General features: G+C 40.4%; 1 protein-coding gene and 1 long non-coding RNA gene across 2 annotated transcripts in view; one reads left to right on the top strand and one right to left on the bottom strand.

Annotated features, from left to right (window-relative positions):
- Positions 1-8,380, top strand: part of LOC107320504 (uncharacterized) — a 123,638-nt gene extending 115,258 nt beyond the window's left edge. Inside the window, exon 3 of the long non-coding RNA XR_014937934.1 lies at positions 8,265-8,380. This is a non-coding gene — a long non-coding RNA (uncharacterized LOC107320504). The remainder of the gene's footprint in view (positions 1-8,264) is intronic.
- Positions 19-26,389, bottom strand: DPT (dermatopontin). Its single transcript, XM_015876395.3, has 4 exons — positions 26,059-26,389; positions 16,975-17,100; positions 5,042-5,149; positions 19-1,374 (listed from the first exon to the last, which is right to left on the bottom strand). The coding sequence occupies exons 1-4, from the start codon at positions 26,355-26,357 to the stop codon at positions 1,308-1,310; spliced, it is 600 nt and encodes a 199-aa protein (XP_015731881.2). The 5' UTR covers positions 26,358-26,389; the 3' UTR covers positions 19-1,307.
- Between the last annotated feature and the right edge of the window lie 1,603 nt (positions 26,390-27,992).

Below are 27,992 nucleotides of genomic sequence, written 5' to 3'. Positions count from 1 at the left end.
GAAACAAGGCTATAGCAATGCCAAATCTATTATTCATTTATTGGACAAGTGTAGTTTTAAAGCTCACATTTGAAAGTATGCTAGTAAATGTATTAAAAGTGCCTGGAGCATGGAAACTGACTGTCTAATACTGCTGTTTCTTATGAAGCTTATAATCTTAAATTGATGTCTGGCATCACCATGGCTCTTGAGCCAGTGCTGCTGAAACTGCTAAGTTTGTCAGTGAGCCAAGAAACTGGACCCTAAATTATGTTTAGCAAAGCAAAAAATCCTACCTTGGCTCTTCCTTGAAGAGATCAACAGTCTTTCTTGTTGGAATACCACTGCACAACTGCTGTGCAGCTTTGAAAACATGGTCAGTTCATTCTTTGCATGAAACGATATATGCAAGTCAGAGGAACTGAGGTCATCTAGATCATTAACTTTATTTGTCTACTCTAAGCCAAGAATATTATGAAGGGTGGTACAAGTGTCCACAGTGGAAACCCAGTCCACATTAAAAGTAGACTCCTGAAAAATACAGTATGCATATTTACTGAGAGTGTGGCTTGGCCTGACCTGTTCCTGGGTTCACCTAGAAAAGATCTCCCAATTAGTTATGTGATTGAAAAATTTTAGGACAGTATAAATTAGTTTTATTGATGGATCTGTGCCGATTTTAAACAGCTACTGACATCTTCCGATTGTAAATACCTGGAATTTCCCCATGGTGGGAAGACATTTGTAGTGATGAAGTTCTGCTGGAGGCTGTAACCCCAAATAAATTTTGTCAAGGGCCTGCTTTGTCAAGGTACTGCTTTCTGCACACTTCTAGCTACTAAACACTGAGAAGCTAGTAGAGATCACTGGGTTGGTTCCAAGTAGGAAGTGGAAGACAGGAAAGATTACTGCTTTCTGGAAAGTATATAGTATGTTTCCACTTGGAGTGACTCTGCTGGGAAGCAATTTATATAAAGTTGCTATGTGAAAGAAGTTTTTATGTGTTCAGAATGGCTACATATGGATATATATATAAAAGGTAATTAACAGATCTGTGTACCATTAACACGTGTGTGTCCTAAGCAGTATTAGCTGGGGGATACAACTGTCAGTGCAGCTCAAAAAAGGAGTCCTCCAAAATTTTTGCTGCAAGCGTGTGGGCTGGCAATTTGGTGAATAGCTCCAGAGGGAAGAATTGTATACTCAACAGACAGTTGATGAGTCTTGCTACATTTTTTGTGAGCCTAGTTGCTTTTCACCCATAATCTCTAACTCTTATCACACCTTGTCCATCCTCAAGCTTTCCAATGTGGGTATACTCAATATTTTTAAACGTTTTGGAATGGGCAGTCGTACTCTGTCATCCTGCAGACAATGAATTTCCACTGACGATCCCTGCATGAGAGAAGAGACAATAGATGGATGTTAGTGAGATGGCAGTGGCAACTGCAGAGGATAACACTGTATGAATAAGAACAACTTTATGCAAGGTACTGTGTTAACAAGAAACATTCATCTACCTTTAGCTGTCTTTCTTCTGAGTGCTTCCTGTTTTTATAGAGTATAAGAAGGTTGAATATTTCCCATTCCTCTACAGAACAAGAAAGTCAGCTCTCTGAATAATCATAGAATCATTAAGGTTTGAAAAACCACAGAGATTATCTAGTCCAATCAGGTCTCCGAACATTCTTCAGAAAATAATGATTATTGATAATGATCAGTCCTAAATTAACTTTAAATCAGTGTTCAAGTGGAGAAGGATGGTTCTGTCAGTACTGCTGCATGTGATCCATTGCTCAAGAGTCTGAGTGAAGTAAAACATGTGAGTGAGTTTCAAGCCATTTCTAAGAGGATAGTTAAACACACTCTCTCCCTCTCTCCCTCTTTCTTTCTTATGTCTTCCAGCTAGTGATCTATGTGAAAGATAGAAAGGAGTCAACAGCAAGAGAAATTAAACTTTCTTCTCATTCTTGGTCTCCAAAAATCACATGTGAGACAGAAAACTTTTACTAGTGTAAAAAAAAAAAAAAAAAAAAGCTTTAACTGCTTTGTGAGTAATTTAATGTCTGGTTTTGCTCAGGGGAGTGATAGAATATCTACCAACAATAGTTAGAAGTGTGGTAGGCACAGCAGGATTCAACAGTGGGAGCCGGTGATTTAGTGCCCAATAACAGGCAGCAAATTTCCACCTTCCCTTACTGTTCATTATATTCCCCTTGACAAAAAGGCATGAGTTCAGAGGATCAAATACTAACCTGCTGTGGAGCGTACACAGTGCAAATGATCAATTTAGGCTGCTTAGTACAGGCTTATAGGGGCGTTCTGATCTAAAGCACAGTCCTTAAAAATAACAGCACTCTTTAAACTGGTAATGGCTTTTGCTCCAGGTTTCTGAATGTTTGGATTCTGCTAGTGGTGGTCTCATAAACCTGACATGTGGAACAGGCATTGCTGCCAGAGAGGTTCAGCAGGAGCTTTCTTTACAAGACCCCTGCACAGTCCCAGCTTTCTGGTGGCCACCTCCAAGTGGTGAGGAGACTGGTGAAGAACCCATTGCTACTCACTGATCTGCTGAGACATGAGGCCAGATGTTATAAGAGCTGCTGCTCAGTGGTTCCATTGCTTGGGTGACTGCGTCATGCAATAGGATTCATTTGACTCTTCAGCTCTTTGTAGGCATAAAGTCTCTCATTTCAGCTTTTACTTGCTCAGCTTTTTTTAACTGAAAGTTCTACTATGCTGATTCACAGATGAATGCTGAGTGCCATTTGAAATTGGGACTGTCTCATAATCATCAGTAAGTCTTTACTTGTATGGTGCTTTTTAATTTGTTTCTTTGAAGGCCTTTCCTAGATAGGTTTTTAACTGTCACTTAAACAGTATAATAGCATAAGACTGTTACCAAAGGTTAATGAAATTCAAAATAAATGTTGAGGTTTATTTTAGGAAGTCTTCATTTGGACCATTTGTGTGCTCTTTAGAAACACAGTTCTTCTGGTCACTGAGTTACCCAGAGAGACAAAAACAGAAAAGATGACCCATGGATTAATTGGATTTTATGGGTCATAATGATGGTCTGCTAAATTAGCATCTATTGTCAGAGAGCCTTTTATCTCAAAAGCAGAGGTACAGTCACTTTTTTTTTTCTTAAAAAAAATAAAAGAAAATGAAATAATTATGTATTTATATCTAAAAATACCTGCTGGTGGAAGTGATGAGGAAAGCCTACACTAAAATATCTTCAAAGGCTTCTTGTTAGCTCAAGAACATTGCCTGTCAGGGGCTAAATATCACGAGCACAACTTTAATGTGCCTGAAGATAAAAAGCAGTCTCAAAATTTACAACGTTCTTACACTGACAAGCTGCGTGTGTGTGCCTCTCTGATGGGCCAGGGCTGGGAGGAGCTTTCTTTTGTTGCTCCTATTCTGCCTAACTCAGTTGCAAATAACTATGGGACAGCCAACTTTGCTGAGCTTCGAGAGAATCAGCAGTGAGTGCTACTAGGTGAATTTAAACTGCGAACTGACATAGCAGGACTAGGCAGAACAAGTTGGTTTTAGGCATTCTGAGAGCTCATTAGCTGAAAAACTTCCTAGATTGCATTTGTAAAAAGTGTTTTTTACAGCTTTCAGTGTTATCTGTCCTGTTCTTTATGAGGGCACTGTGGAACCAGGATTAAGAATAGCACAACAGAGTAGAGGTGTCCCTTGCAGCCTTATAACTCTTTTATCTGAAAGGATGTAGAGATACTTTTATGTCAATTGTGAAAGTTACTCTTCTACTTGTAAAACCAGATTACAGACACAGCTTCAACTTGCTAATAAATAGGGCAGCAAATGTCAGCCTGCAAAGTATGGCTACGGATCTGGAGCAGTCTGATGGTTTGTATTTATTTCTGGAAAGGCTTTCTTATTGTAGGAAACCTTTTGGCTCAGAGGATCTCTAAGAACAACTCTGGCAAGCTGAAAGCATCCCAGTGACAAAAGAGTCTTGGCTCCTCTGGGTGTTGTTGGAGACAGCCTGAAATGTCGGTGTGTTTGAATTCCTGTTTCTCTCTTGCTCACTTCTCCTTTAGCCAGGCTTGGTAACAGTGGGCCAGAGCAGTGCAACTTGTGTGTCTGTATTGTGTAGGATAGCAAATACTTTGATGTGCTGAACTTAAATAAGAGGACTGGACTGATTAATGATCATCAGCAGAGAAATAGCTCAAAGAACTGATGAATTAAAGATCAGCTTGAGATGAAGGAATCAGGAGCCGTCTTCCACAGTCAGATTTGTGTGACTGCTTACACTCAATAAACCCAGACAGCACTGTTGAATTTATATTTGGTCCAAATTCTAAAGCTTTGTAATTGTGCATAGTAGAGAGTGGGAGAGGTATCCTTTTAACTGAGCAGAGCAATGTGTCCCCATTTGCACTACTGTAGCATCATTAGCCTTGCTCAAGAGGAACATTACCTGTCAAGTAATGACCAGATCTGAACAAGGAAAATTAATAAACTCATTTTCTGGAAAGTGATTCATGTGCATCACATTGACAGTAGTTCCTGGTGTGGGCTCATATCTGTTAGAAATGTGTTGCAGTTGATAGGGCAAGTTACAGCATTGACACTGCAGTTTGATCTTCTATTTGCATGCTAACGGATTCTCTGCTTCTCTTCAAAGAAGGTTGAGCCAAAACGAGTTCCTGATCCACTGAAAGGTCAGACTTTTCCATTCTGAGGATTTACTGGGTTAAAATAGATACTGGCTCAAAATAGGTAAGAAACAATTTTGAAGATGTGTTGCACTTTGCAGAGCTCAGATGTAGCCATTACCATATATTTCACTACTCAAATGGACAAGACAGATGATCCCTTGTGCATGAAGTTCCTCTTCTCCTGATTCACAGCCCTGGACTGTTAGCCATGTGCACTGTAGTCTGGTACCCAAAAGCAACAGCCTAATGCTGAGTGTCATAGGAGATGATGTGTAGCCATGCACTGTCTAGGGGAAGTAGAAAGGAAGATCTCTCTCTACTTCTTTTTTTTTTTCCCCTAGTGAAATAGATGAAAAACAAACCTGTCCACAGCAGAGAAAGTTGTTGTTGCCCCACGGATGTAGTAGTCATAAGTGTACATCATCATGTCCATATCTTCTCCGTAGTGCCCTGGGTATTCTGTTGTTAACCTTTATGTGAAGGAAAAAGGATAAAAGCATGTAACATCTTATAGAAAAATCCAGTTGACTGAATGCAACTCAAATCGTGTATTTTCCAGTTTCTTCAGATGTTTTTGTTTCACTACCTCTGGCACTACCAGATGCAGTTTTACCTCTAAGGCTGCTTTTCTCTTCTGCACACATAATTCTTGTAGCTTTCTGAACAAATGTACTGAAAGATTAGAATTGTTTAGTGCAAACTGGAATATTGTTTGTATACATACATGTATATATATGCACACACAACTACAAAGAGAGATATAGATATATATATTGTATACATGTATGTATATATATATATACACACACATAGATATACATATATATATATCTCTTTGTAGTTGTAGAAGCAGCCCCTAGCAAGAATTTAAAACTTGTCTATGACTTAGATTTTTACTGCAGGGATTTTCCTTTTGTCAGCCTGCTTGGGTTGCTGCTGTAATGTTCTGTAAATGTTGCCAGGGCAAATAACTATAAGTGTTTATCCATTTTTTAATTATAGTAAAGGAATATAGCAATTAATCCATTCTTCTTTGTTCTTTCCATTTTCTGCCTGTCTTGTGATGTTAAAAAAAAATAAAAAAAGGTGTGGACAGCATTTGCTCAACGTATTTTCTCTAAGAAGCTCAAAGTGCTTATGCACTTATTAAACAAATTATGATTGCTGCTTCCTTGGGAAATGCGAAAATAATTCTGCACTTGATTTTACAGACATGTTATGTTACACATTAATGAACAGATGCTGGGAGGAGTTGGGACCTTGACCAGTAATTTACACCAACGTTATGTTAGAGATCAGGAATGGAAACCGGGTGCTCAATCTTCTCCTGCATTACGCCATTTAATGTGGGAGTTGTTGGTGGTGTTGGATCAGCTTTGCTCCAGAGTGGCACAGAAAGAGGCAGGTGTCCTGTAAGGGAAACACTGTTCCTTTTGAAACAGCTGGCTGCACTTCTGTGGAGACTTTGAAAGAGTTAGGTACAGAAGTCCTGACAGGCCAGTTTTATGACTTCATTCAGCCCAGCAGCATTATACTTGAACAAAGCTTGAAGGTGAACCTGGCATACCACAGCCAATCATCTGTTCTTTCATACTGTTATATCCGCAGAATATGAGCACAAGCTTAGTTTACTTGCTAGGAATATAACTATTGGAATGATTTTAATTTTTTAAAATTAGATGCTTTGCTGGTATTTGGGGCCCAAACAGCAAACTGTTGGAATTCTCAGAAATGGAAAATTTACCTGAAAAATGAGTGACTTTGGAAGATATTCTATCAGGTTGTGTTTTCCTATACATGCTTGCTATAACAAAAGAATTCTCTGAAATCGCCGTCTCTGTCTGTATATTTTAAATGTATTTTTGATCACTTTATTTTCCCTTTTCTTACGCTGTTTAAATCTTTCTGAAGTAGAACTGAATAAATCCTGGGTCATTTGCAGCTTGTTAAAATGAAAGGAAAATCATAACATCACTCCTAACAATTCACTGTTCTTTACCAAATGAAAAATGGGGCATAACATCAAACTCTGATACGTCCTTACAAGGTCCTGAGTTTCAACAGTCAACTTCTTTGAACATCTTTCTTTCTCGTGCCTCCTGCCCTTTGGCCATGACAGCCATCAATGAAAGTACAGGCTGTGGTACAAGAACACCTGTGGCCAAGCATGCGTGGGAAGCAGATCAGGGCTGGATATGGCGTTTGTTGTCAAAGCCGTGTCCAAGGGCTGGGGTTTTGTGGAGCCCACACAGCACTGTGCTGTTGATAGGAAATGAGCTGCAGTATTTCACGGGTCGTGGAGGCAGCTACTGCAGACTGGGAGAAATGGAAGAAAATGTGTATGCCAGCAATTTTTAGGACAGATGAATAGGTAGAGTCATCAGCAGGCTCTGCAGGTGGGAAAAGCAGAGCTGCAGTATTCAGTCCAGTTCCCAAGAAAGTCTGAAATGAGATCACTGCGGATTTTAGGGGAAATGACTCAAATCCAGACAAAGATTAATTACAAAATATTACAAAACTGTTTATCGTGGCTTCTCACCACTTAACTGGTAGTTTTTTCCTAGACTAAAGATTGTCACCTTAATGTGTTTCCAAATCATGGCAAGCATAATTAATCCACTGTTTTGACTGAAAGCTGACAGAATCATTTTTGCTTTCAGGACGTTTCCTCCCATGCTCCCGTATGTTTGTATTTGTAAAGGTCAGACAGTTTACAGCACAGATTTGAATACGTTGTGTTTTTTTCACCTAGACAGCCTGTGACTTGAATCTCTGATACACCATTCTGGACCCATTAAAGAACCTTAACCTGAGTGTAAGCCGATCTCTTGGTATAGCCCTTGGTTTATTGCCAAAAACCTTCATTTGTCCAACAGCTGCTTTTGGGGCTCTGCACTCCATGTCTGGAACTCTAATAAGAGCTAGAGAATACAGTTCACAAAGCCTGACCTTTGCTACCTGTATTTTGTTCAGTGTATCTCTTTACCTGCACGACTGAAGCTATGAGTCTAAATCTGGGAACTCAAGCATGTTTCTGGATCCATAACTAGAAAACAAGAAACAGGGACTTCGACTATAGTAGTAAATTTAACAACATTAGGGAATGTTTCTGAGCGCTGTAACTTGATTGACTAGGCTTGTAAATTCTAAGAACAATCTCTGGGTTTCCTAGTTTTTGACTGGGATTGAATTAATTTTCTTTCCATTAGCTCACAGTGTTTAGAATTGAGAATAATGTTGGATGAGAATAATGTTGGTAGCACACCAGCATCTTAGTTGTTGCAGAGCAGTGCTTGCACACTTTGAGTTTTTCATGCTGCCCTGCCAGTGAGGAGCTGGGAGGGATCTGAACCAGAACAACTGACTGAAGTGGCCAAAGGGATGCCGCAAGCCATGTGGCATCGTGCTGAACAATAAAGCTTGGGGAGCTGCCTGGAAGAGGAATGGGGAGGGGCTGCCACTACTCAGACTGGCTGGGCATTGGTCAGCAGGTGAAGAAGTGCATTGTGTGTCCCTTTTTTGTGTATTCTTGTTGTTGTTGTTGTTTGGCTTTTTAAAAATTTCTTTCTTTCTTTTTTCTTGTAGAACTGTCTTAATCTCAACCAGTAAGCACCAACCAACAGAATCTCAGCAGATGCTGTTTGGGAGTTAGACCTCTGAGATACCATTCCTAAAAGGCTGATGTGGACACTGTCTCTAGGGTTAAGAAAGCTCAGTAACATAACTGCTTCCGTGTACTAGAGGAGATCCTCCGTATATAGTGTACTGATTTGTTGCCTAGTGCCTGAGAGTGCATCCTTGAAGCTTCTTGGAGCACAGCAGATTTTTAAAATATGGCATAAGAACCGGATATGGCCTAGGATTTCATCTCACATTCCTCCAATTTCAGAGTTTGGGGCTTGTTTGGGCTATCATTTTGAGTGGGCTATTATTTTGAGAAGAAACTAAGATGTGTGTTTATATATGTTCTACCAAATGTGTCATAACATCTGTTTGGCATTCAGCAAGGAAAATGTTCTGTAATGTCGACTAGCAGTATGTGCGGGGCAGACCAGACTCTGAAAAACGCGAGGTTAAAAAGCTGCTTCAACTCTACTCAGACACAGAGATTAATAACCACGAGTCAGTAATTTTAACTTGTTTAATGATCTTTCCATTTTAAAAGTAAATCTGATGACAAAATGGTGAATTACTGTGAAGTGTCTTACAAAACTTGTACAGAAGCAGTGTTATTCTGAAGTAAATGGGTACAGTAGTGAGGCTTCCCTCTCTTTTCTTTCTGCTTATTACGGTTTCCCCCTTCCTCTATGCTAATGTCTCTGTGCTGCTGTTGAGCCACTCATGGCAACTCTACTAAGATAAATTCAAAAAGCAAGTTTGCAGTTATAAAATAATAACAGGACTTGAACTGTTCTGAAGATTTTCTTGTGACATGGACAGATGCCTACTAACTCCATTCATTCTGGAGGGAAAGATTAGTGCTATGAAAGCAAAATTCAGGTTCACTTGTGTCTGTGTGGTTTGTCTAATTCTTTTGACTTTGATGTTTTCTGTACTCATTTATGAGATCATTCCCTTAAGCCAGTGCATCTCAAGGTCATCTGGATAGTGCAGTATCTTTTGGAGGAAAAATGCAATTCATTATCCACACAGCAGGGCTCTTCTGAGTAATATAGCCCTTCTCTATTTTCTCTGTTTCTCACAGAGTCAGAGAATCCTTAGAGTTGGAAAGAACCTTTAAAGGTCATCTAGTCTGACTCCCTTGCAATGAACAGGGACATCCTCAGCAAGATCAGGTTGTCCAGGGACTGATCCAGGCTCACTTTGAAAGTCTCCAGGGCATCCAGCACATCTCTAGGCAACCTGTTCCAGTGCCTCACCAGCCTCTCTGGTTTAGACTTTTTCATTATATCCCACCTTACTCTACCCTCCTTAAGCTTGAAACCATTTCTCCTCATTCTGTCACTACTGACCCTGATAAAGAGTCTGTCCCTTTTCTGCAGCTCCCCTTTTACTGAAAGGCCACTATCAGGTCACACTGGAGCCTTCTCCAGGCTGAGCAGCCCCAGCTCTCTCAGCCTCTTTGTAGGAGGAGTGTTCCATCCCTTGGATCATTTTTGTGGCCCTCCTCTGTGTGTGCTCCAACAGATCTGTGTCTCTTTTTGGAATCTCCCAAAATTTATCTCCCCTGAGAAATTGTACTCTAATGTTTAATACGTAGGTATATTTTGTACTTAGTTTTCTTGTCTTGAAAGGGAGAATTAGTTCACAAATACAGAAGCATTTGTGAGCCACACATGGGAATTCATGGTTTATACCTGAGAGGATTCAAGAAACAAGGAAGAGGTACCTTTTTGCCCTTTGGGAGGCTATAACAGAGACTTGCAAAGCAGCTGTGAGAAGACCTGTGTTGTGTTAGTTTGGTACCAAGCAAATCCTGCAGAACATGAGGATCAGTGCAGAAGCTTGCAATTTGAAGTAGTTTATTTGCTGCCTATATCATCCATTTGCAAGAATTAATACAGAAAATAAGGGGAATTTTGCTTTTCCATGACTATGGCTCAGTCAGTGTCTGACAGGCAAGGAGTGTTAGGGCATCTAGCAACAGGATGAGGGCCAATGGCTTCAAACTGGAAAAGGGCAGATTTAGCTTAGATGGTAGGAAGGAATTCTTTACTGTGAGGGTGGTGAGACAGTGGAATGGGTTGCCCAGAGAGGCTGTGAATGCCCCCTCTGTGGAAGCATTCAGGGCCAGGCTGGATGGGGCTTTGAGCAACATGGTCTAGAGGGAAGTGTCCCTGCCTATAGTAGTGGGCTAGAACTAGGCAATCTTAAAGGTCTCTTCCAACTCAAACCATTCTATGATTCTGCTTTGCAAATCCACCTCAATAGCATTAATTGTGAGATGTTTGAATGCAAGACACTTGCAGCAGTTAAGGCACTGTTGAGAGCAGAAAACATAAGTTCTACATTAAATGCTGGGCAATGAAAGCTTCTGTGAAGGGACATAAGTGATTCAATGTATGTACAGGGGAAGGCAAGAAAACCTGTCAGGAAAGTGTTGGTATACGATGGTATCTCTTTAGACTGGTTTGCACACCCCACACCCATACCCAAGTTTTTCTGATATACTTTACTATAATCCTGTAAATTTTGCTTAAAGCAGGGAAAAGAAAATAAAAAAATAAAGACAGAATCTGTTACAGGATTACTGTTGTTACTATTTCAGTCTCGAAGTAGTAATGCTGTTTATTTTCCATGGTACAGAATTACTGTGTTAGGGATTAATAGAAAACAGGGTTATTCATTTAGCACTGAGAAGAATGTTTTGACTAAGCTAAAGTGATCCCTAGCACTCTTTTAACGATTGACTTCAGAGATAGTTATCATGAATCTGTTTTTCGCTGATAAGAAGATGTAGTTGCACTGAGGCCTCTGTACTGTTATATATGCCTTCCCTTACAGAAGTAAATGGGAACCGTGGACATGCTTTGCCTTCAGATATGGAAAAAAGAAATGAGTCTTTCAAAATATCAAAGGCAGTCAGTGGTAGAGCTCATGGTTTCCTGCTCCAGCTGTTGAACATAGTTATTCCCTGCTAGTAAGTACATTGTTAGGGAGTGCATTGTCCTTTTCTCTTCTTGTGCAACTACAACACTAACAAGATGAAGGGCTGCTCTTTAATCCTCTTTTTTTCTCTTTGTTGCTGAACTCTTCCAACAAAGCTACAGCCAAAAGAAGGAACTCTTTCATTTCAATAGGGTAGCACAAGCTTTAACATTAACTTTCTGACCTTTGAGGACAAGGAATGTCCCATGAATAGCCATACCTTTTCAGATGTTACTTAGATGTGGTTCAGGAAAATGGTTTTCCTCAAGAAGGATTGTGTTTCAAGGAGCATGAGCCAGCATTCCATATTCAGTGGCTCAGGAATTATGTACCTCTTCAGTCAATCGCAATTTTTAACTCCAGCTGGAAGACAGTGGGCATCCCCTTTTATAAAGCACACTGCACTGAAAAGTCAGAGAAAGTCTTGAGAAACTGTTTACAGAAATCCCTGCTGATGTGTCCTGTATAAAGCCCAGATTGTTGGGCTGCAAGGGAAGTAGAGATGTCCTGGAGTTGCTCTAGAGATGAGCAGTTTTCTCACAGCCATCTCATGCTCGTTTCTGGATTCATTTCAGACTCCAGTGCTTCTCAGGACATGATCTGAAATTGTTGCTTTACCTAGGCATGATACTTCTTTTTTGTTTCACTCTGTTGTGGTGAAAACCACATGTTCTCAGAAGAGTGAGGAACCTTGAGGCCAGCACAGCGGTACCAAAGTTCTTGGAGGCCCACGGAAACTAGTGCTCAGGGCACCTTCTGCCCATTTCTCAAGGAAAATGTGTCCAAAACAGCATTAGCCAGCTTCTTCTGTGATACCTATGAAAAGTGTTGCTGGAGGTTGAACTGGAAAGTTGTATTTTCTTGGGTGACAATAAAGTCAGTAAAAAGGAGTCAAGGGGAATTAGGTTGTCCAGAGGCATATTTTTTCTGCCATGTGTATTCTGACTTCACCTCCTAGTTTTATATCTCTGCTGTCGGTAAGCCTGCTTAGGATCTTATCAGTTTAAAAATGGCTTTGGGAGCTGGTTGAGTCAAGAAAACAAATAAGTTCTTTAATCCTCATAGCTCTTGGAAAATGTAATTGTTTGCCTGGACAACGTCACTGTGACAGAGAGCAGCCGCAGCTCCAGACAGACCTTCTGGCACATGCGCTGCTGGTTGTTTGGAGAGGGAAAACAGTCATAAACAATCTGTGCAGACTTGGGGCTGCTCTGTGACATGTGTTTTCTTTTGAGAGTATGGAGTCAAGCTTTCAATTTCCTGGCAAAGAAAAAAATCTGAGGTCCAGTGGGACCATTTAATAACACTGTCTCTGTATCTGCAGTGGATTTGCTTCCTTTGTGGTCTGAATAAGCATACAATTGATTTTACTGTGGTAAAATTCCCCAGCCAGGTAAAATAATTGGATCTTTTCTGCCTCCTGTGGGGAATGTTGATTATTTTCAGTATGGTAAAAATGTGCAGAATCCATTGCAAGGCTCAGCACAGTGAGAAAGGAAAGAAAGTAGATGTAGGAACAAATAGAATAAAATAAAATAGCAAGTGCAAAACTGTGAAACTAGTATATTTATTTGCAGTATGTCCTTAGTGTGCAGGTAAGCTCAAAATTAATGGTGAGAAGATGAACTGTGAAACTTCTTTAATAGCTGGGCTATTAAATGTAAAGGTATGGATGGTACCAAGTAAACTAAGGAAACTGATAAAGTGCATTTCAGTCTGCATGATGGAATTATAAAGTAGGATTTCAATAAATGTCAGTGGGACTCAGGGCACAAAGAAGATCCCAGCTGTAAAAAGTGGATCAAATTCTAACAGACCATTTGTATGGCTCATATTCAACACTGTCTTTTTCATTAGAGAGAACAGCACATTTAAGGACAAATAGTCCTGAAGAAGTGCCAAGAGAAACCATATATGAGGATCAGCTGTACTACTGCTTATATATTTGCCAGAGAGACATGTAAGGAGACAGCTGGAAGAAGAAAAGATTGAATACCAAGGTGAGAACTAATTAAAAGCAAGGAGTTTTGTTCTATCTCAGTATTTCAGTTTTCCTAAGGTATGCCTTTCTGCCTATAGCTGGTTTCACAGTGAGGGAATTCATTGCAAGTTAAAATTCAGGGCTCTTCAGAAATTATGTGGTGTGGGTTGTGTTGATTTATTTATTTCATTTAATATGGATTTTCCTATATGTCACATATGATTCATGAGGTACCAGAGTCACTACATACTTTCCTGGTATTATTTTCCATGTAGTCCTGTACTGATAGATGCTTTGTTTGTAATTAATCTGCTTCAACCAAGAAAATAGGAGTCAGCAAGACACGATTAGCCATTTCTCCACAGCTGCTTTTTTGTTTCTTTGGGTTGTTTTTTTTTTTTGGATGGCTAGTTTCTGGAAAAGAATAAATATAACTATAGGCTTGGGTAGAAACTGTTACATATAATGCACTATGCACATGCACATTTTTATTGTGTTTTATATGTGTATATGTTTTGAGGCACTATCTGTGGTAGGCTAGAGCTGCTTTGTGGATTGTTTGGGAAACATAGTTTCTGTGGCAAATGTTTCTTAAACAGAGTGCAAGATACAGACCAGAAGTGTGATGTGTAAGCAAGGGTTTTTAACGATAACTTGGAAATGCCATTGGAAGTGGATTTTTGAGTGAGAGCCCCTGGGCTTAGCAAATGGGATGTTTGGTTGCTGTACACTGAAGTTTAGCAGTTCAGACAAGTCACATCTGTAGCAGAGGTGGTTCCAGGGCATGGGGTTTCATGCTACCACGTTGCTGTTCATGTTGCTTATATTCTAGCATAACAGCTGTCGCTCCCCATATACTGGTGGGGCAGAGTAAAGGGAATAAAACAGGAAAGGTATTGTTCCAAGCATACAATGAGCAGGAGACCGCTTTTGAAGAGGAGGGGTAGTTTTGCTGCATGATGCGAGTCCACCAGTGAACTCCTCCTCCTGTTTGGGATTACAGAATAACTCTGGCAGAGAGAGACCTCAGGAGGTCTCTGGTACAGCATCCGCCCAAAGATGGGTTAGCCCTGAGGTCAGACCAGGCTGCTCCAAACTGATCTTGAAAACTTGTAAGGATGGAGCTTGCACAACCTCATCAAACAACCCACTTCTCTGCCTCACTGTCCTCACAGAGTTGATACTATAATATATAACATAAAATATATATAAAATATATATCCTAATATCCAGTCTGTATCTCCCTTGTTTCAAGTTATGTCTTGTCCTCTTGCTGAGGACAACACAAGAGAACAACTGAAGAAACCTTCTCTTTCTGAGAAGGGTCCATCTCCATCATCTTAACAAGCAGTGTGTACATACTGGAGGTTGTACTTCATGCTCAGTCTCCCCATAGAGGCCTAATAGCCTAGCTTTTGGCTGTTCTGTTGCCCCTTTCAGGACTTTTTCTAGCTGATTGACATTCTTCTTGCAACAGGAAGTCCACAACTGAATGCAGTATCTAGATATGGTCTAATGAGCGCTGACCGGAGTGGGACAGTCACTTCCCTTGAACTGCTGGCTGTGCTGCTGATCTTCCCAGCTGCCAGGGCCCATTGCTGGCTGCTGTGCAGCTTGCTGTCCTCCAAAACAAGAAAGCTTCAAAATTGTCAGTCCCTAGTCTGTATTGTTACTAGGGGCTTTTCTTTCCCGTAAGCAAGACTTGTTGAATTTCATAAGGCTGCTGTCAGCCCTTTCCTTCAGCTTGCCCAGGTCCCTCTAAATGCTCACCCTCTAATGCATCAACTTTTCTCTCCAACTTGGTGCCATATGCAAACTTCAAAAGAGTAACTTCAAATGCGACTCAAGTAGAAGACACTGTGCAGCAGACTGTTCAGAGTGAGAGGGAATATGAAAGTTGCAAGACAGACCAGTGGCTTGAGCAGAACAGCCTGGGCCCACACAGAATTGTCCAAGGCTGGCAATATCTGGTGCCAAATAATTCTATAACTAACGCATTATAACACAGTGCATGCCAAAAGCTTTTCACAGATCAGGTGAAGATTTATGGAAACCTTCTCAGAGGTTTTAAACTGTGATGTTCAGCTCTCCATCCTGACAAATGTGAGCATATGGGACTTCTATCCTGCTTAGGGGCAGAAACACTTCACCTGCCTTTGAAATGCTGCCTTTGCATGGAAAGACTGTAGCTGCTAAATTGTGTGAGGCACTCTTTTCCAAGTGCAAGAAATGAAGTGCTGTCACTGGTCAGAGTAGGAGTCTGTGTGCAGCTGGGATGGGAATGCCAGACATCAATAACCCCAAACATTTGTATTTGGGCTTGCACTACACTGGATGGCAATTTGCAAGACAAAGCTGTTCCAAGTTGTCAAGACAACCTCTACAGAACTGTTGACAACAATTAAAGAAGTCAGAGAGGATTTCTGTTGTTTCACTGAAAACACAGGCAGTATTAGAGGAGTAAGAGAGTTTGGAAGAATTGCTTAGGGGTTAGTTTTCCTTGGAGGGAAGAGTGTGGGCAGTTGTGTAAATAAACCCAGAGGTGGAGAACATCCGTAGGCAGGGTTAACTGGAGAGCAGGCAGAAGAAAGTTCAAAGACTTTTATAGAATTGCTGTCGTTTTAAATCCTTAAAAATAATAAATAAATAATTAACTTCTATTTTCCTCCTCTGCAAGAATGAAGTCTGCAAAGCAAAGCACTGCTGTTGGTTTTGGCCAGTAGCCATCCAGACAAAGAAAGACCAGCAGGCATGTAAACAGTTTGTGCACATCTCAATAGGAAATATACTTCAAAGCTGAGTTCTAAAAGCAAAGATTCAAGCATGGATTTTTTCCCCTTCTTTTGACTATTAGTTATTCTTTTTTTTCTTTTTTCTTTTCTTTTTTTTTTTTAATTTTAATTTATTTTTTTTTAATTCAGTGGGTTTGTTATTTGTATCGGTGAGAGTAGCTGGATTAATAACCCCAGAACCAAAAATGAGGAGTTCCTTTACATTGAATGGACAGGAGCAACTTGAGATTTCTCTATACAGTCTGCTCTGTTAGAGGAACCACACTTGGGGCCACAGGGAAGCTCTAGTTAAAAAGCTTCTTTTTCCATAGTCCCTGTGAGGTTATCTGCACCAGCTGTGATTCCATGTTGAGGTGAGGCCACCTTTTCATTAGATTTTGACTATGATCACGATCAGTTTTGACTTTGGGCTCCCAACAGCCTTGACACAGGAAGCAATTTGTATGCTATAAAAATTAAAGAATCCAAAGCAGTCTGCCAGAGGATGTTTGTTTCTGAGGTAGCTGGAAAGAAGTTCACTATCGTTAGTCATTATAGCAGAATAGCGTAGCATAGAAATGCTCCTGCTCCTGTGAATGTACTGGATCAGGAAGCAGGAGCTATATGGTTTTTGAAATGCAGTTTCACTTTAGAGATTCCTGTTATATTTTCCAGCATAGCTAGGCTGCTGCTGATACTCAGACCTGTTCATTTAAGGCTAACTACTGCATTCTATTGTACAGTACTCTCATTCATTTCCCTTAGTCATGTATCATCAAGAAGTCTGTGGTCAGACTGGAAATGGATTGCTTAGCTCTGTAAAATGCAGTTAAGTTTTTCTTGAGGAAGGATGTAGATGGGATTAGTGGCCAATGACACTTCCAGGAACTGCTGAGGAAGAGGGTTAATAGGTTCAGTTTCTATTTGTACTTACCAGCATGAATATGGGCATCTCCGGCTGTAGCGGCAGCAGTAGAATTGCCATTCACGGTCAAGCACAGAAGGAAAATACTGGCTCTGGAAACCAGCCACCAACCCATTGTTTGAGCAGGTCTGGTACCTAAGAAAGAGGAGCAAGAAGGGAACAGGTAAGGAAACATTGTCTCACCTTCCCGGATGGTTTTAAGCACTTCTGAAAACAGCTTTCTTGGTTCAGGTTGAGAGATGAGGGCTTTGCTATATATTTAGTTGCCACTGTATAATAAAGCAGCAATGGTCAACAAATAATATCTTAGCAATTACATTGCACTTAAAACAGTTTGCATGTATTTATGTATTTCATCATTCCAATATGTAAATGAGGCAAGAAATTGTTCTGCTGTTGTCCTTTTCAATCATTTACAAATCATGAGATTTGCTTTAAAGTAGCCTATTAACTGTTGGTATTTGAGCGTTTGGAGTTCACTGGGGTCATTTTCTCAACTGCTTCTTTACAGAAAGAATCCTTGGAAGATCTTTTATGTGAGAAGATCAGCACTTTCTTTTTGCAATAATTTTTTTCAAGGAGAAGGCAATAACTGCAAAACATTATAGGCTTGAGATGAAATGATGAATTAATAATAATCACAAAAGGAAAATTGAAAGCCACATCTTATGAAATTATAAGACTAAAAAATTTTGTAATGGGATTTCTTCATGTTTTCTGTGTACTCAGGAAATCTGTCGTATAAGTAAATCAGTGTCTTCAAGGAGAATATGCATCATCTTCAAGAACACACCTCTCTTTCTGCTAAACCTGCAAGTACATGGACACTGATACCCAGAGTAGTTGAAGTGATAATCATAGTTTGAATAGCTCACTTCTTATTTTATTTTGTTGTTGTTTTTTTTGTTGGGTTTTTTTAAGACAAGGGGAGCGTGGAAACAGACAGCTTATTAACTCGGATGTTGAGCATTCATTTTCTCAAGGACCCTCTTATCTTCATTGTTTCCCTGTTGGAGAAAATTATTTGAATTCAGTTTCTTCCATTGGTTATGTTTGCAAAAGATGAGGCTCAAGGTCTTGAATGCAAAAGCTGAAAAACAGATAAGCTTTGACAAGCACATAGATGATTTTGTACAATCACAGAATCCCCAAGGTTGGATAGGACCTCTAAGACCATCCAGTCCAATTCCTTTTTCAGCTGCCACCTTTGAACCACATGTCTCTTCAGTATGTCCTTTCCATGCTGTTGCACTGGTCAGGCAATATTATTTACATATGTTTGTTTCCCCGCATCTCACAAATTGCTGGGGCCACATACATGTGCTGTGCTTTGTGAAGCTCTTCTGAAGACCTTAGCAGTGAAGTAGTGATGGGGACTCAGAGTTGCTATGGTATCACACCAAGTAAAGTGGTTTGACTCACTCTCAGAGGATTTCATCAGGACTTTGGTAGGAAGTTGTTCTGCTTTTTTGGCACATAGGCCATGGGAACATATGGCTAAGGCTCCATGTAAACATATTGGATAGTTTCAGATAATTGGTGTTATCCTGATAGAAGAAAAGTTGATGCACAGAAATATATGGAATGGTTGTACCTGTTGCAAAATGAGCAGTTTTCTGCATTAATCTGTGAAGTACAACCAAAACTTACATCTATTCGTTTTCTTCTGCTCTCTCCTTCCCATTTTCAGGCATTTCCCCTGCTCAATTCCTTGTGCGCCTGGGAGATTTACCAGCTCTTGTTCATAGACACAATAGTGGGAGAATTTTTTTCCCCATTTATTTTCCTTTTTTTTTCTCAGAGGCTTGGCATTGATCTGCACTTTTCCATTTTTAGTGATCAAAATCTGTTGTTGCTCAGGCTTGTCTTTGTAGGAGATTCTTCTTTCTCCTTTTGTATCTCCCTACCTGCTTGCATTCAATCTGGAAAGTCCTGTTCTCTGTCTTGGTCTATTCCTACAGCTGCTTTATTTGTTTTCTTTCTTGACACCTCTACTAATATACTCCAACTTTTACAGAAATATTGTTTTTTTCAGAAAGATGTCACAGATAAACTCTTCTTCCTATAGATTTTAAAAAATCTAGCTAATATAACACTCCCTGACTTACTTACATACATACACATTTGGACACCCAACATCAGGAAGGTTGGGTTGTTTTTGATCATGAATCCATCTTCTAAAGAACAGACTCTTGTTAAAGATATATATACCTACATTTGTAGTCTCCTTAAAAATTAGTTTCTTTGATGAAGAGTGTATTTGGAAATAAACCATTCCATATAATTACATTGCTGTTGTACTTTAGAAACATTCAAAGGAACATTTGAAGTGACCTTTTAAGCTCAAGTTCATTTCTCCCTCTCTGCTTCTGTCACATATACATAAAATCTTGCAAACTTTTCTATATTAGGTTCAGAGAGATAAAGATAATGGTGAAATTGAAGTACTTTTATTTAGCTTTGAGACAACCCAAGATAATTTTTCTTCTCATCTTTCTATTTTTCAAGTCAAAATAATCCAAAAATTAAGAAATGCTCTCAGAAAATGGAATGCTTATCTGTGAGTTTGTGTAAAATCTCCTCTTCTCCTTCCTTTCCCTATTTGGCCTTTTTCCTATAATCTAAAAGCAATTCTTCAAGTGAAACAATCAATCAGCCTTCTCCTCACATACCTTGTTAGTCAGATATTCTACATAGTAATCTGAAAACAAGTCTTAATTTGTGACCGTTTCTTTCTGTATCAGCCTCAGTACTCGTGTCACAGCTAATCCTCAGACTCCTATGGTGAATCAAAAACAGTGAGTCAGATCATTTGATATACGGCCAAGTCAAAAAATGGCCTTTTTCACCAGACCCACTCCTTAGCACTTCTTGTTATAGAGGATAATTTGGAAATGTTGCTGGGTTCTCCATATTCTCAAAGTCCTGACACTGCTAAGAAGAGAGGAAGATACCTTTTGGAAAGTGAATGCAGAAAAGCATGAGAAACCAACTGGAACTGTGTGGGATGAAACTTGGCAATGGATGGACTGTTTTATTTTTCTAGTTGGCTCAAATTGGATTGCATGAAGAGTTGCCTTTTGGATCTGGTAGTGGTGGAAGAGGAGGTGAGCTGACTGGTAGATGGAAGAGTGGGAAGATTGGGGGGGAGGGGTCAGATGCTGTTGAATGGGATGTTGCCCTTCCCTTCCTCCATTCACTGGAAATGGCTGCAGGGTTTTCTGTGAAGAGTAAGTAAACTACAGAGCCTTATTTTCAGAGGGCATTCTGTGTAGTAGCAGGTGTGGATATGGTAGCTGAGACTTCCCACTCACTGCCTGCTGCAACTGCTGTGAAAAGCCTCTCACTCCCCACATCTTCTTCTGAAGTGGCCAGTAATTAGTGTTGTACAGTTTTGTCATGGCAAGAAACCAAAGAATGTGTCTATGTTGGCACTTTAGTTCACATCAGGACTGCACTTCCAAAGTAAGTCTCCCAGTGATCCCTGCTTACTACTGTTTGGTTGCTCTATAATAATCTTGTAGCATTTAAATTGAATTTGCTGCAGATGAAATTTAACCAGAAGGCTTATTTAAAAGCTTTCATGGTTGCCTATGTATATTTAATCATGGGGCCAGACTAGATCTGATCTGAAGTAAACCTACTCAAAATGCATGTATGGATTTTGGGTCCTGTGCACAAACTGTTTCACCCTACAGATCTGCTTAAACCATCCCACAGAATTTGCATGTGTTGGTAGCCAGTGTATGGATCTTTGACTCAACTCAATATCCTGAAGACAAATTTTGCTTACAGCACTATTGTTTTGAACTAAAGTACCAATTGTGGTGACACTTCCTGATTATGTCTACATCCTATTTTTGTTCTTTGCTAGACTGTGTCCCACTGTGTTATACCTCATCTAGTGCTGTGCTGTAAACCTTTGCCTGAGACCCTCTGTCCCTCAGATACATTAGAAATTAGCCCAAGTAATGTACTGTCCCTGAGGATGATGACACGTAGAGGAGCAAATCTGTCAAGCTGCAGCAATATATACTTTTAGAGCCCATGTTGAGCCCATCTCTGGAGAAACGTAGTCTGACACACAGCGCAGTAGGCACCTGGTCATGTTGCATAAAGGGCGGTTTGTTCCTTATAGCAGAGTAACCTGAGAATGTCATTCTACATACTTCCAAAAATCATTTATCTATTTACCTGTTTACTTTTGTTGTAGAGCAGGTGGCTTCCGTAAAATATTTATCATTAATTTCTTTCTCTGGAGCCTATCAGAGAGGAATGGATCTGTATCTTATGGAAAGATGTCAGATATGACATACTGATGCAATGGCACTGAAAATACGTGCTTGCTTCTGCAGTCCTGCCTGGAGTGCATATGGAGAGGGATGTCCTAACCTCATTCAGCTCCTAAGACTGAGAATAGAGTGTGCGAGGCATTTTTTCACAAGTTACATGGTATGCTGTTTTCCTCTGGTGTTTCACCAAAACTTGTTACTTTCAGTTTCCAAAATTTCTGGTACAGTTTTGGGGGGGAGGCCCTGTCCTGCTGTCCTGAGTTGTTTTTGTGGACTTTCCTTCCCCTGTATAATTTGGTTAGTTGCATGATGAAAGCTAATTTAATGATCCTTCTATTACAGATGAGTGGGGAGTGGACACTTGTACAAAGTAGTTTTTACTGTCTGTTGTGGGGTGGGCAGACATGCTGTCGCTTGCTTCCATATACCAAAAGAAACCTCATTCTGAACTTCTGCTATGTTTTTATTTACGTCATAAGAGACAGATAATCAGTCAGGGATAGGTGCTGACTTTCCTTTCTCCTCACTGCACAGAGGGAAGGCAAGTTCCTAATTCCCCTCTTGATCTCTTTCTCACAGCCATTGGTGAGACCTCCCTACCCACCTAAAGACCTCTCTTCTTTGAAGCACTCCACTGGACTCAGTCCACTGCAGATGTGTGAGAAGCTTGTAGTGTTGTCCCTTTGACATAAATTGTAGAAAAAATTGTTTGCATATATAGCGCAAATGGGAATATTTTAAAAAGCAGCTTGATGGTCAAAAATGGAGAACAAAGACAGTTCCCTGTAGATGTACTGGTGTGAGCTGCCAATGTCTGAACAGAAGGCTCCTATAGACATTTCCTTCCTTTGCTCATGAGTCTATTTTGTACTTGATTTATAGGAAGTTGGGTTGCATGCCTGCTTGAAGGGTATGTTGTTGGGTTGGGTTGTATGCCTTTGTGTGTTTGAGCATGGAATGAAATTGCAAAGAAAAGCAAGAATGGGAATGGGGTGGGACAATCTAGAGATCTGTTTTTTTTTGAGTCCCTTCCAAACACTTTCTTGTAAGTCTAAACAAGGGGGAAAAAGGGCAATAAACATACATTAAGTAGCACTTTCATGGAAACTTTTACACTTTGTACTATATGGATAACTGGGTGTACACTGGGGTATAGCACTGTTCCATCTCTGCTTTAGTTTATTTGTTTCTGTCAACCTTGTCCTTTTATACAATCACTTTTAGTCAAGAAAAAACATTTTTCTTAAATACTTCATTTGAAGTCTGGTCTGTTGAGACAACTCTGTAGTATCCAGGGAAGCAGTCTTTCTAGCTTAGACTTCAGACCTTACATTTTCTTACTAGGTGAAATATTTACCTGAGGTCAAATCTCCTCCAGTACAAATTGAAATGTAATCCTCCACTTTATTTGGCTTGAAGAGGCACAGTTCCTTGTGAAGTCACAGCAAATAAATAACTAGGACTATGTAGAATCAGAGGGTATCGTGAGAACTTTTGAGTACTCACAACATGATTATTTTCAAATTATTCAGGAACAGGTTTGCTTCCAGTTGAATAGCGTCTTGGTTAGCAGATAGATAGCCTGTAGAGGCAGTACAGCCAGTGCTAAGTTGTTGGGACAGATTCAGCAAAGCCTCTGTACACATACTGAACTTTGAAGTAGAACACATTCACACACTTATGGAGCTGAGAAGGCTGAGAAGAAATCAGCTATCTAATCCAATCTCTTCCCCAAATATTCCTGAGAGTCTTATAAGACATTCTCAGGTTTCTTGTGTCTGTTCAGCAAAATAAGAAAGAACATGCTCTCTTCAGAAGTGCAAGTACCCATAGATGATGGGATTGATGCCTAATATGGATCCGTACAATTACCCTCTCTTTGTTGAAGACTTTTTTCATATCTGTAGGATGAAAAACTGTATGGATTTAATTCTTGAAGTTCATGTAATATGTAATGCTAGTATAGGAAGCAAACTTACCTAAGCCATCTCTGCCAGTCATCCTTTCCTGCCCTCCCTTACCCCCAGCTCTCCCAGTCCAATACCCTCCACATCCTTTCTGCCATTTTTCCCCATAACACTGATGTCCAAAGAAAACAGAGTGTTGGAGATTATTTTCCTCTTTCTGCTTTGTATTCCCACTCTGTTTTCTCTCTAAAGCTTTCCTTGGTTTGTTGGCTTTTCTAAAGAAACATCTCTTGGGTTTGTCCTTATTGTGCATAGCATAGTAGTCAGAAATGCTGATCTGTGACATGTCACAGACTTAATTTATCACAGGTCAGGGTTTTTTTGTGTGTGTGTTTCTGCATGAAGGCAGAGCAAGGAAAACAAACAAAAAATAATCACAGCAGAGAAAATGTAGCTTAAAAACTTTCGGAAAAGCTTTGCAGTTATTGGTGAAAGAAAGCATTGAATATCCCTGGCTGTGATGTGCAAAGTGAGACAAACTACCCTGTGACCAGAGCCGAAGAAGAAATATTACGGTCCTTGCTCCCAGGATTGGAATGGATGAGCTAGTTCATCAGAATGCTGCCTCAGCTGACATGAGGATGATGTATGGCCCACCAACACATTGGTTAATCAGAAGATCAACACAGAAGCAGAGGTGGCCAAACAGGAACTGATAGAGATTATGATTCATATTCGTAGTCCCTATTGATTACTGAGTAAATCTTTTTAGAGCTTGAAGCAGCTCCAAAGGACACTGAGATGAGTGTGGAAGAGAGAAGAAAAAAAAAAAAAAAAAAAAAGGCTATTATGAGAAATAATGTAAAGACTACCAAGAGAGTAGGTGTAGAATTATCAAAGGCTCTGCAAGATATATCCACATTGTCACATTAATTTGAAGTTTAAAGTTTACCCTTGGACGCTCCAGGCTGGCTCTATGCTGGCCCAGCTGTGACCCCCTTCCAGGATAAGCCTACTGGATTCTTGGGCAGCAGTGCCTGGGCACAGCAGGGGATGCACTTGCGTGCAGCAAATCCCATTCTTAAAGTGCTGAATATGCAACCACCTCAGCCCTGTAGTACAGAAAACTGTGGAGTACAACTAGACACATCTAGCTAAGATGAACAGAAATAGCCAAAATAATTAAGATCACAGGTTCGCCTTTGCAAAGAGGTGTGTGTTCCCAAATCACTTTGGTGCATTTGACACTCGACCCACTCCACCTCCTAAATAGGTAGAAGAAGGAGATCTTTGTGGAGCAGAAAAGTAGATGTAAGGATGACTGACTGGAAAGGCCAGCTAGGGAAGAAGTGCCTATGAAGTTCCAAAAGCTAGGAGAGAGTTAAACAGAGTTAAAAACATTAAAGAGGGGTTGGACAGGACTCCCTACTGGAAGGAAAAAAGGATTGGGTGAAAGGCAAGAGGAAAAAATGTAAGGACAAAGTGAAAAGATTATTAAGATGTAGAAGAAATATGATTTAAATAATTTGCTGTTAGATTTAGGTGCACTAAGCATACGGAGCATGATGACGAATGTGGCTCCAGACAGCAGAAGAAAATGTTCTATATAGACTTACATAGTGTCCTGTTTGTAAGAAGCAAACTCAAGCAATTGCTGCCAGGGATTTTTGGAAAGAAAACAATTTTATTTTGAACAACAGAAAGGTCTAAAGCAAATTTATTGTGTAATAAGTAGAAATTGCATCAATGTAAGAACGACGAAGAAGTCACCCAGTATTATCACTAGGTCTTCTTTCTGCCTGTTTTGCAGCCCTCGCCCTTTATTTTCTTATTCCATAGTGAAGTATGGGGTCAATCTTTCCTCAGCAGTTGCATCAGCCATAGGAATGCATCACGTGGTGAATGAAATACCATGAATAATTCAGGACAAAATTTTGACTCATTTGAAAAGCAGAAGCTTAGCATTTATTGTTAACCTGTTCCCATATGATGTGAAATCTAGAAAAAATTATACTGCAATTTCTGGAGAAAAACCATTTAAAATATTTGAAAATGTCCTTGCATTCATTTCATTTTGTTCAAAGAATGTTTCATATTTGGAATGTTCTAAAAGTGTATTTCACATTTTACCAAAAAAGAAAAAAATTCAGAAGAAAATCAGATATAGGGTATATAGTACCTAAACATGAAATGCCATACATTTTTCTATAGATTACTGTGGCCACAAAATGTGATTACTTTTGTCTCAAAGCTGAATAGGAAATGTAACATCTAGTGCACCAAAGCTGACTGCACCGAGGAGTTAATGCCGTCTTCTGTGACCATTATCATGTATATAAACACCACCATTGCCACTCATTAACATGGGTTTTTGGCTCCTGTAGTACCAGCATGACTAGAAAACTGCCTTTCACTGGGTTTAAGCCAAAAAGCTTAGCAACAAAAACACAAAGAGAAAAGCCAGCGCGATAAAGAGAATTCTTTGTTTAGTGATAAGGAGGTCAGAGTCAGGAGCTAGACAGTTTGTTCCCCAGCTTAGTCACTGATTCATTGTGTGGCCTTTTGAGAGTGACTTTGTCCTGTACTCCCTGAAGGTTTCCTCAGCTCTGAAATGACAGCCATAAGACCAAGCCAACAGGCAGCTGAGGTTGTGGGTGACCTACCAGCTCAGCACTTGTAAAGCACAAAGACCCTCCAGCAGGAAAGTGCTACAGAGAAGGCAGAGGAGATGCTGCTCACCCCTCACACATGCATCATGAGGAATGTGTTCAGGCAGCGAAGCCTCTGGCTAAGATCACATTGCTATGAACTGGCATTGCATTGTATGAGCACCCACATTCTGTATGGGGTATCAGAGCTGTGCCCTCCCAGGGTGGTGGGTCAGAGTGTCCTACCATTCGGTTCCCGCCCTGTTGATCTCTTCCCACCAGCACTCTGTCGGCTCACCGAGGCTCTGGGCTGCCGGCATGCAGGCATAGTTCCACAGTCTGTCGGAGCCTTCCTTCTTGCTGAAGACACTCCTGATGGCCACAATCACCTGCCCATGTGGGCACTGGAAGTTGAAACCCTGCCGGTATACGTTGACCCATTCATCGTTATCTCCATAGTTATAGGGGCCGTAGTAATAGTCACCATACTGGCCCCATGCCACTGACACCAGAGGCAGGAATACCCAGAGAAGGACAAGGTCCATCCTGAGGATTTTTCTGGCTTAGAAATGCCCCACTGGCTTGTTGGGCTGGCCCTTTTATATCGTTTCTAACATTTGGCTTCCAGATGTTATGCTTCCAGATCCAAATGCAATGTGTCATTGCTTAGCAAAACTTCCCTGAGTTACAGACACATCCAATTGCTTTTAAGGTGGAATTCGGCAAGTACAGTAACTCTGCAGGCCCTTGGAGCAGAGGGGTCCAACCACCACAAACCATCTATGCACTCAGCACAGAGCTACACTTTAGAGCTAGGTGCAGGTTGTAATACAACAACTGTCACAGACACCCCTCTTTCATCCACAAGACAGCAGTTAGTTAAGTTTGAAAATGGCTTTATTGGAAATTAAAGCTCTATTTGAAGATGCTGCTTTCCATCATGAGTAACATCCAATAAAATGTGATAATTTTTGCACCTCCCCCCCCCCCCCCCCCATTTTTCTTTTCCTTAACTATGTTTGAAGAGATTCTGACAGTTCCTAGAAAGACGGGAATAGGGTATGGTGGAGGAACTCACTGCTGCTGTTGTGAAAAATCCTTTAGACATTTTAATGTGGTTTGGTTGGAGGAGAGGTGGAGCCCAAATGACTGAGAATTTGGCTTGACGTGAAAGCAGCCACACAATGAAGCAGGGCATAAGTGTCCATGCAGAGCTAATTTTACTGTGACTGTGAGTGAGCACCATAAAACGTGCTCAGTGAGTATTTTAGTGTGAGGATAAAGCATGTAAATAAATTATGATCAGTTTCATGTGACACTATATTCTGTTGGAATCTTTGAGTTACCTCACCTTTATCATGTGCTAGAAACAAAAAGTTACACCTGGGGAATTTCTGTGCTGCAAATTCAAAACCTGGCTTACTGCATGGAAGTGACTTCATGTGCCATGACCTTCAACCGTTTATCAGAAAACAACCCTATTCTAGAGAGCATGGAATGGTGTACTTCATTTAATTCTGTACTTCATTCATCAAAAACCAAGTAACTTGAGGATGTTTTAATAAGTAATGAAGTTTGAAGTCAAACTAACATACTCTGCATGTGCATATGCTACCTCTACTGTGTTACTATTGAAAAGTATGACCCTTGGATCGACTCCGGATTCACAGAATGACAGAATCATTAAGTTTGGAAAGACTACTAAGATTATGTAGTCCAACCAATCAGCTAATGACTCTGACCACTCTAGACCATGTCACCCACTAAGACATCTACCTTTTTCTTGAAAACCTTCAGAGATGATGACTCCGCTACCTTCCCAGGATGCCTGTTCCAATACCCCACTCTTTCCGAGAAGACGTTTTTCATAATATAGAACCTGAACCTCCCCTGATGCAATTTAAGGCTATTACCCCTTGTCCTGTTACCTGGGATGAGACTAATCTCCACCTCACTACAGCCTCCTTTCAGGTAGTTGTAGAGAGTGATAAGGTCTCCCCTAAGCATCTTCTTCTCTAGACTGAACAATGTTGGTTCCCTCAGCTGCTCCTTATAAGACTAGTGCTTCAGTGCTTTCACCAGCTTTGCTGTCTTTCTCTGGATGTGCTCCATGGCTTCAATATCTTTCTTGTAATGAGGGGCCCAAAACTGAACACAGTACTCAAAGTGTGACCTCACCA

The sequence above is a fragment of the Coturnix japonica genome, chromosome 1 (assembly GCF_054131305.1).
Source record: "Coturnix japonica strain WE chromosome 1, WE-NBRP24, whole genome shotgun sequence".
NCBI classification, from domain to species: domain Eukaryota; kingdom Metazoa; phylum Chordata; class Aves; order Galliformes; family Phasianidae; genus Coturnix; species Coturnix japonica.
Note: the sequence above shows the minus strand (reverse complement) of the source record. Positions and strands in the feature narration are given on the sequence as shown.

What these genes read in the sequence shown, in the direction of transcription:
- DPT (XM_015876395.3), bottom strand. Translation starts at nt 26,357, where the DNA reads ATGGACCTTGTCCTTCTCTGGGTATTCCTGCCTCTGGTGTCAGTGGCA. An exon ending in AACAGGGCGGGAACCGAATG is followed by an intron (nt 17,101 to 26,058) that starts GTAGGACACTCT and finishes CCTCTTTCTTAG; the next exon opens with GTACCAGACCTGCTCAAACA. An exon ending in ACTTTCTCTGCTGTGGACAG is followed by an intron (nt 1,375 to 5,041) that starts GTTTGTTTTTCA and finishes TCTCTCATGCAG; the next exon opens with GGATCGTCAGTGGAAATTCA.